Source organism: Pseudonaja textilis, chromosome 1, assembly GCF_049901715.1.
Source record: "Pseudonaja textilis isolate UNSWEBS1 chromosome 1, rPseTex1.2, whole genome shotgun sequence".
Taxonomy (NCBI): domain Eukaryota; kingdom Metazoa; phylum Chordata; class Lepidosauria; order Squamata; family Elapidae; genus Pseudonaja; species Pseudonaja textilis.
Genome location: NC_141990.1, coordinates 229715049 through 229731816, shown reverse-complemented (window position 1 = coordinate 229731816; position 16768 = coordinate 229715049). Strand labels below are relative to the sequence as shown.

Genomic DNA, 16768 nt, shown 5'->3' with positions numbered 1-16768 from the left:
CACAGTGGATTTTCCACAAATAGGCTTCTTTTGAAAATGTCAGCCAAACATTTGTCCTGGCTTTTAGAAATACATGGATTTTCCCCAAAACCAGTATCTCTGAAATTATCAGATGACCTAGGGCAGACATGGGCTTGCTTTGTGCAGTCGGGTTATTGCTTAGAACATTTTGAGGAGACAAAGTACAGATCCTTTGCTGACACCAAGCTGAGGCAGACTACATGAATATCCTCTAACATACTCTAGTTATCTTTCTCAGATCTTTATGTTCGCATAGAGGCTAAATATGAGCTTGTCAATACAAATGAAAAAAAAATGGTATCAATAGAAAAGAAAAGAAAAAACCCTTTGCTTTGCTAGGAGGGTGTGTGTGCACAAGCACCCGAGTATTTGCACTCACTAAAATGAAACCATTGAATGTGTGCATAGATACCTTCTGAAATTCACATCCTCCCAGATTTCTAAAGAAGAAGAAAATCTCCTCCGGTGCATTGATAAGATTGCTATAAAATACAGAGACAATTGGATTTCTTGGGCATGGGAATAAACCTGTGTCCAGGCAGTGCCTTCGGTTTTGATCTAAAATCAAGAGCGTGGCCCCTAATTTTTGAATCAGTAACATTTTCTGGAGCAGCCTTCTCAAACTATGACAACCCTCCAGATGTATGGTTTTCTACTGTCAGCAGACCTAACTTTAATCTCTCGTCCTTCTTTAAAAGTGGTCTCTAAAAGAGTTTCTAATTTAGTTGGGCAGCTTCAGCTGAGCTAGTCTCAGGCAGTTTGTCTTCATATCCACAAGCCAATGGGGTGTCTCCTCTAAGAGCACCAGACACTGCCCATTTCAGCTTGACCTATGAGGATGGTCTGGCACCTGAGTAGAAGAAGAGTGTCTTTGTTTTTAACCGTATTTTATGGATTGCGGTGAGCCACCTTGAGACATCGTCTGAAATAGGCAGCCATGTAAGTCCCATAAACAAAAAGATAAATCTCATTATTGCCACTCCGTTATCATGCTTTGCCGACTCTTATTTGCCCGCTTTATCTTACTGACTCCTTTTGAAGTAGAAGTTAGTGCTTTCTGTTGGCCATTTGGTCACACAGGACCAGCATCCTGCCTGTTTGATATGTTGCTGATTCTAGCTGTGGAAATAATCAAACTGTCTATGGAGATTCTCAGTCATCCAGGTCCTGGTTGTCCCCAATATGTTTTTTTCAAGAGGCAACTGGGCTTTCTTGCTTTTCTTTGAAAGCACTTTGCTTCTTGGATGAGAAGCGAAACGTCTTCAAAGAAAAAGCAGAAAAACCAGTTGCCTCTGAGAAAAAGCCCATTGGGGAAAATCATCAAACTCTTGATCAACACAGCTGTGCCTTTTTTATGTCCGTAATAAAGTCTTTGTGTGCAATCCTTTTGTTGCTGCTCTCTAATTATTTTACGCCCTTATACTTATTTAGGAAAGGCATCCAGAAAATCCAAGAAGGAAATTGCAGCCGAGGAAGATTTTGATTCTATGATCTCTGCAGCAATTAAAGCGGACAATACATGTGGTTTCTCCAAATGCAAAGCCAGCATAACAACCCTGGGACAGCTCTGCCAGCATTGCAACAGACGCTACTGTCTCAGCCACCATATCCCAGAGGTACGCTTTGGTCTCTCCTCTCAGGCAGATAAAACGTGTCCATTTTCTCGCCTCTCCAACCCAGGTTTTCATAGTTAATGTAATTTTCAGGTGAAATTGAGATGCCGTTTTTAAAGTATTCAATGTAGTTGGCTTTTCAAGGAACCTCATCGTAATAAAGGCTGTTCAATATAGGCAAATCCATTGGAGGGTAACTTTCCCCCATTTGTCTTAACTTGCAATTTAATACATACATGGGCATATACAGGCAGACGTATTCTTGTGAAAAAAAATCTTTAGAAAGGTAAAGATGGGAGTTCGACCTTATGAAAGTAATGTAGCATAATAAATACACTGGGCATAATTCACAAAAGAAATTGAAGCTGTAGTTGCCTCCAGTTTAATTTCCCAGTGACTGGAAATGCACCCCCTGCTGTGCAATCATGAGGAAAAATGTTGGTCTGCAGGGCTGTTTTTGCTTGTAGTCTTTAGGCTTTAAAAATGAAGTGGGTGTGGGGTTGTTGTTGTTTTTTGTTCTCCTCTTGCTTTTTTAATGGTTACGCTATTTTTTTTATGGTGATCTGTACTTTTGAAACATCTTTTTATCTCTTTCTAGTATAAAGAATGATTTTATTTCCGGTTAAAGTGCACAACATTCTTTTTCACTCTCCTTCATTCTTTAAATTTATATATACACATGTACACCTACTACCCTTTCTCTTGATTCTTTAAAATGAATTGGATGAAGAGAATGTGCATCCTTCAATGGAATAGCCATTCTAGGCCATTAAAAGCCACGTATCCTTGTGGAGCAAATATCTGTTTTGAATGCTGAAACAATAGGATTTTTCTGTGTCCTTTCCGTCAAGCTTCTCAGTCATTCTCTCCTTACCCCAAATCACTTCTTTATTTTAAACTCCCATTCACATTCATTCCCAATAGCCAAATACTTGAAGGAGTCTTATGCTCTGGAACAGGGCTCTCCAATCTTGGCAATTTTAAGACTTGTGGACTTCAACTCCCAGAGTTCCTTAGCTAGCTGGCTGAGGAATTCTGGGAGTTGAGGTCCACAAGTCTTAAAGTTGCCAAGGTTGGAGAGCCCTGCTCCAGTAGTCTTATCTCCTCAGAGGTAGACCTTAACGTCCTTTGTATCCATTCAAGGGGTAGCCATGAGTATTCTATAATGTGGAAATGTTTACTTGTATATTGTGGAAATGTTTACTTGTACAACTCTGTCAGGTCTGTGCATGTGTTCCACCAATGCAGCATTTTAAATCCTGTCTGACAGGAATAAATTAACACTGATTACCAATGAGCAATGTTTTCTGATATCTTCCGTTGGGCCTGATTTATTTGAAATAATTGATCATAGGTTCTTTTAATCTCATGGGAAAAGTGTTGTATCTAGTTACTAGAGCATTTTGATCCAAAAGATAAGTATATACAGAAAAAAGTCTGCAAAGTTTGGGTTGTCACCAAAACTGAAAAGCAGGCCAAGAAGAGTGATATTTTTTATGGACTAACTATATTTATGCTAGAACAACTATGAATCTTAAAGCAAGCTTCAATCAAGAACAAATTGAATTGTGCAATTCATGAATAAAAATATTGGTCTGCAGAGAAACATCCTAAATGTTTGGATGGGCAGAAGTTTGGATTAAAAGATGTATTGAGTGCTCTGTTGATAGGCAACTAAATGAAAGACACTGCTGTAAGCTAAAATAATAGCAGCAGCAACTCCTAAGTAATGGATAGCTTACCAGCTTCCTACATGGGAGTACTTTCATTGCTTTCCATCATCCTCTGTAGTCACATCAAGGCACCGAGTCAGGTAAAATAGCCTTTCCTATTTGGTTCCCTCCATGTATGCTGGACCAAGTTCACAGACATCATCTCATGTTTTAAAGGTTACTAGTTTTAACAATTGGTGTTTCAGTATCATTTTATGGTGGGTATGTGGGCAGGTATTTCAAGGTTTTGTTAACTGCCTCATATTCAACTGAAAGATGAAATAGAATTCATATTACTCAATCCAGTTGGCACCATGGAGATAGCTGGCATAGTATTTCTGTCTCTTCACTGATACTCCCACGGCTATTCTCATAGTTCCAGGGACTAGAAAAAGCCCACATTCATATGCAGAAAAAGATATAATTTTTTTCGTCAGGAGCCAGGATAGCTTTTAAAAGCATTACGGGTTTGTTTCATGCTACCTATATACAAGAATCTGATCTATTAATGGTCAGCGCAAATTGGCGCTAGATAAGACCTCAAGGGAGGCTGGAGTTAGATCTCTTTCAGGGGCATAGGGACTCCAGACTGAGGATGCGTTTTACACACACACACACACACACACACACACACACACACGCTCAGCCTGGTCATCTCCAATGTCCTACAATCAGTTTAGTATGAACATTTTTTAGTCTCGGTATAGATCATATTATACTTTTCATATATTTTGTAAGTTGACAGAAGACTTAGTATCATTTATAAAATAAATATAATTCTCCAGATTCTGAAGAATTATGTTTACTATGTCTCATATGAACTTTATCTTAAAGCTAAGCTTACAGCTTAGTGTTACTGACCAGGTCTGACTTGAAGAAGAAAGCTTTTTGAAATATGTAGCCACAAAAGAGTACTTCCTTTTTTAAAAAACTAGAATATCATTGGCAATTTTAAAATTAGAATAGAACCCTTAATGAAAAGCTAGTTTTTTAAAAACACATTCATATTGTTAGTTTAGTAATTTTTGTCTCATACCCTGAATTTGAATAGGTCTCATTTGAGGGGGGGAAAGGAAGCTTTTATCTTTTTAGAATTTAAGTCATGGAAAAATTCATATGGGCCAGCCCAAATGTTTGATCAATTAAGACAGAACTAATAAATGTGAACATTTTAATTGTATGCTTGGGTTTGGTCCAGGACAATCCCAGTTTCTGCATTTTCTTCAAATCTTTTACCAGAGTGTTTTATAGTTTCTTGTTGCCCTGGATAAAATCTAGATGTGATATGCTAATTAAAATAAAGCTTTCTGACATAATATAATTACCTGAGTTGATCCACCATATAATCTTATTTTCCAGAAATTCTGCCTGATTCCATCATCACTTACTACTAATAAAACAGACTTCTATCAAAGCATTTTCAGTCTTTATTATAACCTTTATTTTATTAAAGTGCTTAACTTTTCCCTCTAGGTATTTTCTGCTCATATTTTCTCATAATTTTAAGAATTACTGTGCTCAATCTTTCCCCAGATATAAATTATTATTCTTGGCACTTTGTTTCAAACATACTTTTATTTATTCATTCAATTCATGCAATGTATATTGGCCAACTTGCAAACCGTGATTCTGGGTGGCTGACATAAAATGAAAAGAGTCAAACAACAGCAACAAATAGTAAAAACAGCAGAGAACGCATCTGAAGCCCCACATAGTTATTTTCTTAACCAACAAACCGACTAGGTTTTCAAGGCCTTACCAAATTGGGCTGTTTGAATCGCGGGGGTTGCTGTTCCAGAGGTCAGGCCCTGTGACAAACAAGGGCCCACAAGAAAGACATGGAGGGTATCTGAAGTATATCCATTCTGGCTGGGTCTCAGATCAGAAGCGATAGTATCCCCAGAAACCTACATCAACCAGTGCAGCTTGCAAAATTCTATAATGGGCCTATCCTATAAGCCCCCCCATCTTATTTTTTTTTCTGGGCTTCCTCAAGCAATTTTCTCTTCGGGTATTGGCCAGGGTGAAGCCTACCTGCTTCGGTTAGATAAGTGGCATTTTGTATTTGCTAGCTGCTCATCGGGCTTTGCCAAGTTGATGGCAAATTGGCATCTAGAGATATCTGTTGTTGTATTTATACAGCTGTGTTGCTGTTGATTTTCTTCCAATCCTCTTCAAAAGCATCTCTCTCTCTCTCTCTATATATATATATATAATGTTGGAGTTTAGAGAAGGATGATACAGTTGTATTTTTTCAGACCAAGAAACCAAGTTGCCCAGAAGATGGAATTGAGATTTCCCATCCACTTGTAGAGTTGAAAAAGAAAATACTTAAGCTGCCTGAAAAGATGAATTAATTTCACTTTAGTTTCTATGGGAGGAGGGGCGGGGAATGATTGCATTTTTTGTTTTGTTTTTGGAATTAAAAGAACTGACAATGAACAAGGGAACTACTTTATACAGTTTTGCAAAGTTTAGGGCAGATGTATGAAGTCATGTAACCTCTCATTTTTCTTTTACTTATCCTTTTTGCTACTGGAGTATCTCGATCTTCTGCCTTTGTTTCCCACAGGTTCATGGATGTGGGGAGAAAGCCAGAGCAAATGCCCGGCAGAGAATCAGCAAGGAAGGGATTCTCTATCCCGGGAGTGGGGTGAAGGACAAGTCCTTGGATCCTGACAAGAGAGCTCACCTCCAGAGATGCTTGGACCAGAAACTCAGTGAACTGTCCAAACAGCGAAAGAGCAAAAGGAAAGATAGAGAGAAATAAGAGGATGCCTGGCTTTGGGAAGGAATGAAAGCCAACAAGCTATCCTTTAAAAGCTTGTTCAACTTTGCAGGAAAAAAAACTAATAAAAAGAATTGAACACTTGGGCTCCTATTTTTCTTTATAACCAGAACGTGCTTTTGAATGCCACAGTTCTCAGAGGACACAGCGCTGGCTTAAAGTTGCATACTGAAAACCTTACCTGCAGATTTTAAAAAAATGCTCTTGGTGCACCTTATGCTGTAAAATGTGTTTCTCCCTCTTGCCTCCAGGTTATAAAACCCTGTTCTTTAAGGGGAGAAATGGCAGGCTGCTTTGCTTTTCAATAATTACTTTAGTTGGCAGTGTAATCAAATCTACAGTGAACAGTTAAATAGGCAGCTACGCAATGAAGAGGGATGTTTCGTTAAGGGCGTGAATCAACGAATGTAAGAAACATAGGGATGCAATGTTGGAATAGGGTACTTTAATGGAGTGTATAGTAAAGCCAGAATCAGAACTCAATCCTGAGAGAGGGATAAATGAATGTAGATGTAATGCAAAAGTGAGTGACAATATGAAATAATTAGATTGAAAGTGATTGGTTATAAGAATAAATGAATGAAAGTAAATGAGGGATTGAGAACTGAATCACAAAAACAAATATATGATGGAAAATTAATGGATTATGTAGAAGGGAGTGACTGACAACTTCTCAGTTGAATGACATAAATGAGAACCTGAGAAAACAGAGGTGAGAAATTTAAAGAACAACCTTTTTCTCTCTCCCTTTGTTTTCTACTTACTATTCTTTTCTAGGCTTTGCATAATGCTGCTTATCCCAAAAGGGATAGTTTGATCATTATGGTCAGATGGATGGATGACTTCCATACGTTCAGGCAGAGAAAAATCTAAAATGAAACCCACACATTGGCTATTTTGATTCATTTTTCTTTCTGACTTCCCTTCCCTTATCTGCAAAAATTCCGTGTCTCTTCCCAGCTTGCCTTGAAGAATAATACCGCAGTTTGCTTTGAAGATATCTAAAGAAGACAAATAGCTTTTTTTTCAAACTGCATAGCCCTTTTTTCTCAGCAAGTTGTTATAAAATCTCTGAAGCAACATATTTTGGTGCACTATTCAAACCCAATTATAAAAGTCCAAATGGGCATTGCTCCTTTTAAGTAGAGGGATTTGGGCAAAATATGCCAAATGTAGAGAATATGCCAAATGTAGAAAATACTTCTTTGATCATTACGTAAGTTGTAAAACAAAATTGCATATAATGCAAGCATCCACACCCCCATTATAACAACAGCATGTTCTTTTGAGCTTGATGGCAGGAAGAGTGGTTGTCCAGCATTCCCACATCTGTTTACCATTCTGCTTGGGTTTGGTGAAAGTTGGAATCTAGTACTATCTGAATTCATCACAGTTGTTACCCATTTATTTTATTTGTCAAGGCCACCCAACCCAGAAAGTTTGGGCAGTGGTCAATGGAATTTGGAGCAGATCCAGACACACAATAGCTTCTTGTTGCATCAGGAAAAGAAATACATTGGTGCAGCAAAAGGAAGAATTTGGATCCAGAACTCCAAGATCTTTTTAGAAAATTACTGCAGCATTAGTAGAGAGATGTGATTCTGGCATTTTTGACAACATTCGTATCCAGCTGCCTCCTGTTGCCAGATACAGTTGTTTATTTTGCATAGGAGTTGCAAGCTACAGATGTTACCCTCTTAGGTATACCAGAGTCACACTGCTAAAATTCAGCAGCAAAATCCCAACTTCCCGCAATATTTTGTTATTGGAGCATTATGAAGTAAGGATGGAAAGTGTCACGCCTTTAAGCAGCAAATACCAGCCATGTGACTTGGGCTGAAAAACTTTTTCAAGGTTTAAAGGTGGGATAAGAGCAGAGAAGCCTCTGACTTCTTTCCCCAACTTTACAATCTCCACAAATGTAAATTTAGAAATAGATGAGAAACTAACACTAATTCTTTTTAAGGCTCATCAATTGTGGTGCTTGCAATTTGCTGTAAAACCAGATGTTTGAGTTATTCATCTTTGATCTAATATGCAGATATTTTTCTGACTGGCTGCAGTTCTCAAGGTCTCAAGAAAAAAACTATCCTAACCCTGCAACTTAGTGTCCTTTTAATTGGACACTTTTAATTTAACTGGAAATTAGTTGGGATTTAACCTTTCTGCAGGGATGTGTGCTATGGTGGAGGGCTTAATTTGGGGCTACCGAATCTATAGGCTAGATTTTATTTTTCTCAGAATCCAGTAATGTTTGATGCTTTTTGAGGTGCTTTGAATGGAAGTTGTTAATTTACAGAACCAAATAAGTATAAAAATGGTTGCGTTTATTTCATTCCGCAAAACTAAACATGAATAGAGAAAGAGAAAGCTGTCCCTTTTCATGAGGGCTTGCAACAATATTGTCCTTGTTCATAGATTTGCTCAAATATAAAGGAAGAAACTGCATTACTCATTTATGGAACTGGTTTTGATTTATACTTCATTATGTGAACAGACTGCCAAAATATACAGTAGGTTATTAACAATTTTTGTGGCTCCTACATTTCTGAGACACGGATGGCCGTAGTCCTAGAATAGTTGTGGCAGAAATTGTGCAGCCTTGGACTTGACCCTCCTTTTCTTGCCAAGCAATGTGTCCTGTGTGAGGATTCACACAAAAACCCCTGTGGTTTTTACCATCAGCAGGTATGTTAACCTTGACTCAATTAACCTTTCTGAACTCAGAGAATTATTGGCTTTTCTTTTTGGTCATTGTCTTGAAATTAAAAGTGCTGTTGATGTTTTATCATCCAGATAAACTGGTGTCATATCATTTCTGTGATGCTAAGCACAACATGGCTTCAACCTTGACTGCACTTGGATTTAGCATGTATGACTTTAAGAATAACCTGAGACTACAATAATAAAATGAAATGGATTTCTTTAAAAAACAACAATCATAATTATGGCTTAGCATAAAATAAATTTACACAGCTTAGAAAATCACGGTGACACAATGTTTTAGAGCAAATGGAGGCTACAAAGTCAAAAGCAGAGAGATCCAAATTGGCTCTAATGAGGGCAGCTTGATTATTTATTTATTTATTGAATTTATATTGCTGCCTATTTGCCCATGGTGACTCAAGGTGGCTTACTGAATATAAAACCATATTTAAAACAATAAAACTAACAAAAAGAATCAAATTAATATAGTACAATATAACAAAATTACGCCCTACCTCCCACCCCCTGCCCTGGCAACAGCAGATCATATGAGCCATTTAATGGGCTCCATCCTGCTCTGGGTTCCCCAGGCCCGCTGGCAGAATCAGGTCTTCAGCGCCTTCTGGAAGAGTATTAGAGTGGGGGCCGTTCTACGCTCTGGGGGAATGATGTTCTAGAGAGAGGGAGCCACCACAGAGGAGGCCCTTCTGGGTCCCACCAGGTGTATCTCCCTTGGGGATGGGACCCACAGCATTCTCTGCCTTCCCGCTCTGATGGGTCGGGTATATGTGACCGGCAAGAGACAGTCCCTCAGATAACCTGGTCCCAAGCCATGAAGGGATTTAAAGGTAACCAGTATCTTGAATTAACTATTGAAGTAACTTTAACTTTTAGAAGATCCAGATCACAGCATACTTGATATAGAGCTTTTGAAGGGCTCATAGAAATAGGACAATAAACCAATAACTGGCTAACTTCATTCATTCATTCATACATTCAGCCTGCTCTAAATCAGGGGTCTCCAACCCTCGGTCCACGGCCTGGTACCAATCTGCAGCTTGTTTGGAACAAGCTCTGTAAGTGGTAGGTGCACACATGAGTGTGCAAAGTTCCATTTGTGGGTACATGCACAAAACCATCCCCTCTCCCCCTGCCGCCACCATCACTGGTGCCAGTCCATGGAGCTGGAAAGATTGGGACCACTGCTCTAAATGGTCAGGAATCATCTCTAATATCTGAGCTGCAAAATTTTTCATGGCCATGAGAGGGCAGCAAAGAGAAACAGAAATCTGCATCTTTGCTGCCTTCTTTACTTTATTGTCACTGCACCTCGTACAATGAAATCAAACATCATCTTCAGTGCACATCATGACCATGACCATGAAAATAAACATACATCCTTCACCCTCCACACATTGAACCAGTCAATTCTTATGGTCATCCAGGATTTTGCAAACCTGTTGCAGGGATCTTTGGAGTTGTGAGCCAAAACCTCAAAAGAATTCAAGTTTGGGGAAGGCTGTTATAGGCATTTTTAAACATCTCCTGTGAGCAATTGTGTAGTATAAACTGGAACCCCTCATAATTTCCTGAAACTAGTCATACTCCAGTTGTCAATACCAGACCAAGCATTTAATCATATTCTCGCTTGCAATCACATTCCTTGTCTTGCTTTTCTTGTTGCATTTTCATCTCTAGTGTTGGCTCATTACCCTCTTCTTGCACCCTCCATATGCTCCATTGTTGGCAGTTGTGTAGTACAATCGATATCTTAATTTATATCCCAGTGATAAATCTAATAGCTTTTTTAACCAGGATGCAGAAAAAAAAAGGTTCAAATGGTGCCCATTTGGAAGAAATGGAATGAAATCCTAAAACTATCCTGGTAGGGCTGGGGTGGCAGAAAACGCAAGCCCGTGTTCCATGTGGATTGAGTGGAAAATAACTAAGCACTTCCAGACAATGACTATCCATAGAGAAAAAGCAGATTTGGGCTGGATGATTGGTTCACGCTGGAAGTTTTTGTAGTCCGAGCCAAGGAGTAAAGTGGAGGGGTGGCGTTCCCTTTTTCCTTTCAAGGAAGCATGATCAAGGTGGGGTATTTGCAAGGACGCTCCTGTGTTTCTGAATTTATCAGCAGTAGGATTGATTAATATCTGCTTTTATCAAATTATGTCCACTGTTGGAAAACAGCCAACAAAATAGGAGTGTTGTCACCCTACAAGACAATCTACAGAATTTCAAGTAAATTCATAGATTAAATGAAGTTACTGAGCTAAGGTGCGAGTTCTTAGCCAGCTCTTGCTGATCAGGAAAAAAAGGTAAACAGAGTTAGATTTACTGGTAGTTAGTTCAATCCTAAAAGGTAAAGCGAGCTAAGAAACCATTGCCATATCAGTTAGGGCTGCTTCTATTGGAAGAGCTACGGTAAAGGGTTCTTTCAAGTCTGAATGTGTTTCCACCCTCGTTTTATCTTCATGGGAATTAGGGAGGGGCCTGTCTGAGAAGTTTTCTCAAGGTAGTTTCTTGAAGTGAGCCATCTGATCCTTACCTTGGTAGAGGTTCTCCCTCCTGGCCTCCAAGGCCCTTTGCCCTTTGCAGGTTAGTATAGGTAGTCCTCAATTTGCAACTGTATTGGAAATGAACTTTCTGTCATAAGTCAAGGCACCTGTGTGACCCACTTGTTTTTTTTTGCAGTGATTGATAAGCAAACTCCACAGGTCAATCCATTCCTATGGGTGTTTTCCTCCTAGAAACTATTCAAAAAGATCAGTGTCTGCCCCCCCACCCCAAAAAAAAAGCCATGTTAATGGTGTCACATGATGTGGAACACTGCAACTAGTCATAAATGCAAACCAGTTTCTAAGAACCAGAATGTCATGTGACTGCAGAGGAAGCTACACTATCAGAATTCTGGAACTATGCGGTAAATATTTGAGGGGCAGGGGCTCCATCATAATACAAAGTGATAGATCATTAAGTGAGGACTATCTGTATTTGAACAGGAAGCTACCAAGAAATTCAAGGGTTGGTAGAATACCTTGGGGGAAAAGATCCTAGAAGAAGATAATAGCAAACCATTTCCACAGCCTTACTTAAAAAAACATTACATGGCTGCATAGACATCTGTTCCCAACCATAATGCCGAAGTACAACATGCACCATGACATTGTACACAAGGACATAGCAGAGTTGGCATTATGATGTCACAATGCACATTTTGTCATATGTTCCCCTTCAACAGTTCAGATTAGGTTCCCGTTATCCCAGACTGAGCACAACTCTTAGATATCTTCATCATACAAGAATTAAGTTTGAGCTGAGTCTTAGGAGAAAGCCATGTTAAAAATGGGGTGTGTGTATATGTTTGTGTGTGTTTGACTTGCAAATAAGATTACTGCTGCCTCTGGACAAGAGATACTGTGTGCATGCATGTGCATGTCCTGGCCACTATCTGGTTCTTGTCCACATAGTTGAGGGATGTATGAATATTGCAATTCCACAGATCAGGGGCAATGGGTTGAATATATGAATATTAATAACTTAAAATGTTTTGTAATTCTATTTACCAACCCTTTAAAGTTGTTCGTGACTAACGCTAGTATAAAAGTGCCTGAGGAACCATCATTACCCACTAATTGTGTCTATCTGGGTTTTTCAATTCCCTCCTTCCCTTGGCACAATTAGTAAAGCTTCTTGTGTCATAGAAATTTTCGTCTAACCTGAGAAGACAGAAGTGCTGGCTGGGAATTTAAGTTGAAATCCTTACATCTTAAAAATTGCCAAAGTTGAGAAATGCTGATCCAGATTGAAAGATGGCCAAGCTTATTCAGACTAGTACACTTCACTGACAGAAATCATGTTACCATTGCATTTTTATCGTCCAAGCATTTTACAAAGGCAGGAGTTAGATACAAACGGCTATTAAATAAATGGTTTGGATATTAAAAACTACATAAAGTTGTCCATATCTCACTTTAAGCCGTTTTTTAAATTTTATTTCCATCTTGAATCACTGGGCTAAAGGATCGATAAGATTCACCACTTCTGCTTTGCAGGAACATTTTTGATCCCTAACCCAGCTATGTCAGGCAATGCGAGCTGAGCGAGTCACTCCATGAGTGGGCCTGAACATGGACCTTCATTGTTGACTGTGACATCTAGTCAGAAACTGAACCTCCGCTACCTGCCCTACACCAACCAGTGTTCTGTGATCCTTAAATTGTGCAATAGTTGCTTACTTCTTTCTTCTAGCTTTCTTATCTGAAGATGTGTGCATTTGTATCCTTAGGTAGTTGAGGCACTCTGCTCTGGAAATATTTTTTTCTGCCTTATCTTGCCTCCAGGCACAGCATGTATGTTGTGTGGGACATGATGATGTTGTGAGGGGAGAAGCAGCTGAAACGAGGTGTCCTGTGTTAGCAAATCCATAGCTCCAACTGCTTCTGCTGCTTTCCTGGAGACCATCCCTTGCTAGTCCCTGATCTCCCTCAGTCCTCTTTCAGCTCTGAGGACGATCCAGAGCTGAAGATCCTTCTGAGCTTCCCCAATGGGTCTTTCTGACACTTGGTTGATTCTCTGGAGTATAAAGCTTGGACCTCTGGGGTTAAAGAAAGTATAACAGAATAACAGAATTGGAAGGGACCTTGGAAGTCCAACCCTTTTCTCAAGCAGGCAACCCTATTTCATTTCAGACAAATGGTTGTCCTCTCTCTTCCTAAAACCCTCCAACGTTGGAGCATTCTCCTTAGCTCTGGGTTGTTTTTCTCCTTGATTAGTTTCCATCCATTGCTTCTTGTCCTGCCTTCAGGTGCTCTGGAGAATCGCTTGACCCTCTCTTTGTTGTGGCAGCACCTCAAAGTAATTAGACATAAAATTGACAAGACTTTCACTCTTGGGTTTTGAAAGCATGCCACAAAGGAGTTTCCTTGGCAGCAGTGGGGCTTTCAAGAACCCCGACTCCTCCTTTCTTCTCATCTAATTTCATAGGATTATTAAATAAGTTTGCAAGCTCCCACCCTGTTCACCTTCTTTTTCAAACTTCTGCTCTTCAGTGGCACTTATTCAGCAACTGCAGATATCCAGAGGGCCACTAGATGGCAGCCCCCAAATACAAAACTCTCATTCTTAACTGCAGCCTAGGAGATAATGGGCCAACAGTTTCAAGAAATAATGAAAAAGCTAAATCAGTGGAAGGTATGAAAGGAAAGAAAAAGAGGGTGTGTGTGTCGGGGTGGGGGGAATGTAATGCTTGGGGTGAGCAGGAGGCTGTACATGCCAGCTGTGGGAGGTTAAGACAATGCTGGAATTTCAGCTGAGGGAATCATCACATCACCCTACAACGTGATGCTCTATATATCAGAGGTCTCCAAACTTGGCAACTTTAAGACTTGTGGACTTCAACTCCCAGCTATGCCGGCTGGAGAATTCTGGGAGTTGGTCCACAAGTCTTAAAGTTGCCAAGTTTGGGGACCGCTGCTCTATAGGAACAGCAGGGCATCTCAGACACATTTGGGATATGCATTAATAAGGGTGTATTGTGTGACTAGTAAAATTTAGGGCAGGGTGATTTATTTATTTTTTGCCAACTCTGGGACAGGAGACCCCTTGTATGCACATGGACTGAATCAATGGTATTTCTCAGTCAGTCTTGACATGCTAAGCTTCAAACTCTACAGGAAAGATAGCAGTCACCATACTAACACATTGCTCTGCCCAAAGAAATCCCAGGCACAACATAAAGGTGCAACTGTGAAAGCAATTGAAGAATCTTCTCTAACTAAACAAACATCACAAGACAAAAAGTAATAAGTGGCCACCCTGTGTTTTCCAGTAACTCAGAATATTTATAAGTTTCACATACCCGTTCCTCACCACCACGTCATACTTGGTGGGCTTATTTTTAAATATTCTAATTTGCTATCATTCTTGCTAGCAAGCAAGTCCAAATGTAACCAGTGGGACTTTTATTCAAGTGAACATATTTAAGTCTGAATTTTAAAGCATGCACATAGGGCACATTTATGCAAACTAAGCAGTTCAGCATTTATTGAAGCAATTTAATTCCTTCTAGGGCAGAAAAATTAGATTTGCTTGGTAGAGCAATTTTCTGAGTTTCCTTCATGCAGAATTTTATTCAGAAGTTTCCTTGGTGTTCTAATTTAGAAGTAGATATTTCTGACATTTGATAAACCTAAGAAATGTTATGTTTTCATGGATGTTTGCGAAATAAATCTACTCAATGTACAAAATGAGAAATACAGTGCATCTTTCCTCTGCACACCAGAGTTCGAAAATTCTCATTCTCTACAAAAATATTATAATTGAAAAAAGAGTTTTGGGGTGCTTCATAAAACTACAGACTTTTCTCCTGGGATGAATTGTGGCATATGATGGTACAACTGTGGCATAAGATGGTCTAATTATAAGATCATAAGGCTCAAGTGATATTGCTTTGGCTCACTCTTCATAATAATCTGAGTTATAGCCTTCCTCCCTCCCTCCCTCCCTTCCCAGTATCCATGCCTCACTAATTTTATCTTTACAACTCCATGGATAATTAGAGATGTATTTTGACACAACAATCCATGAATAACACTAGTTTTTCCTCTCAATCCTGATTTGAGCTGGAAATAATTTGACCTGTGAGAACCTTTCCATGCATGTTTCTTCCGGGCCTCCAAGTTGTTAGAAAACTCCTAGCTAAATTTGGTCTACTTGCACCTTGGTAACTGGAAGAGGCTCATGAGTTGGATGCAGTTCCCTTCTACACATAAATAGACAGATTTGAGTCAACAGAGGCATTTGCATTTCATATTTTTCTATAAGAACGAGAGGGAATCCCATGACTGATAACTGGCAACATCTCTCAGGAAACTCGCATTATTATTCATGACCGTCTGTTTAGATGCAAGAAGAGAGAATGTCCTTGTATTTTGGGAAAGAGGGGGATGGGATGCCTCCTAAGGCTATCACGGTTGAGCATCAGGCACAGGTGGGAGATTCATGGCAGGGGGTTATCCAAATGGTTATATAGGCAGATGGGTGGCACATAAAGTGAACATACTGACAGCAAATATGTACCAACACTGAGAAGGTAGGCAGACTTTAGCACTGGGATTTACTTTAGTGTAACTCTGAACAGTACCTACCAGAACCAGATCAACATAGTGGCTTGTGTGGATGCATGTTTGCTAGACACTAAGCGCATGCTCAATTTAGAAACACGTCATCAGAAATCCAAACTTAAACTAACAAATTCTTGCATAGAAAAATCTATTCCCTATTTTATCTTTAGTGTGCTTATTCACACTTATTCAGCACTTGGTTTAGAAGCAAAAAAAGGCTCTTTGTAATCATTGCTGTTGTTAGACATCTGGGAATCAAATATGTGACTACTTGCTCATATACTAAAGGTTTATTAAGATCCTCCGGCAGATTCTGAACTACCCTAAGTAAGCAATGAAGAAAAAGGAGCTTGTGGGTTAACTACATATAGCCAGAGTTGTTACTAATAAACATAGAGAGATTTATGGGGACTATTAGTGGGTAGGATCAGAGCAGCTTGGTGGCCTAGAGGTGAAGATGTTCACCTGCCACTCGGCAGATGTTTCTCTATCAGGGCCCAAAGAGAAAATATCTGCTGGGAACTCTGCGTACCTATATCTCCACACAGAAGTTATAGGACAGGGGTGACTAACCTTTTGGGGCTCTTGTGCCAAAATTCAAGAATAAATGAACAAGCATTGTTGTATAGGCCAAATACATGCAGGGAGTCCTTGACTTACAACAACTACAATTGAGCCTCAAATTTCCATTGCTAAGTGAGACATTTGTTAAATGAATTTTGCCCCATGTTACAACCTTCCTTGCCACTGTTGCTAAGTGAATCACTGCAGTTGTTAACTTAGTAACATGGTTGTTAAGCG

General features: G+C 39.5%; 1 protein-coding gene across 1 annotated transcript in view; it reads left to right on the top strand.

Moving 5' to 3' along the window:
- The window catches only part of IGHMBP2 (immunoglobulin mu DNA binding protein 2), a 62796-nt gene extending 56578 nt beyond the window's left edge, over positions 1–6218 (top strand). Inside the window, exons 14-15 of the mRNA XM_026706687.2 lie at positions 1453–1637; positions 5919–6218. Coding sequence (XP_026562472.1) covers positions 1453–1637; positions 5919–6116 — 383 coding nt within the window. The 3' untranslated portion in view covers positions 6117–6218. The remainder of the gene's footprint in view (positions 1–1452; positions 1638–5918) is intronic.
- The last annotated feature ends 10550 nt before the right edge of the window (positions 6219–16768 follow it).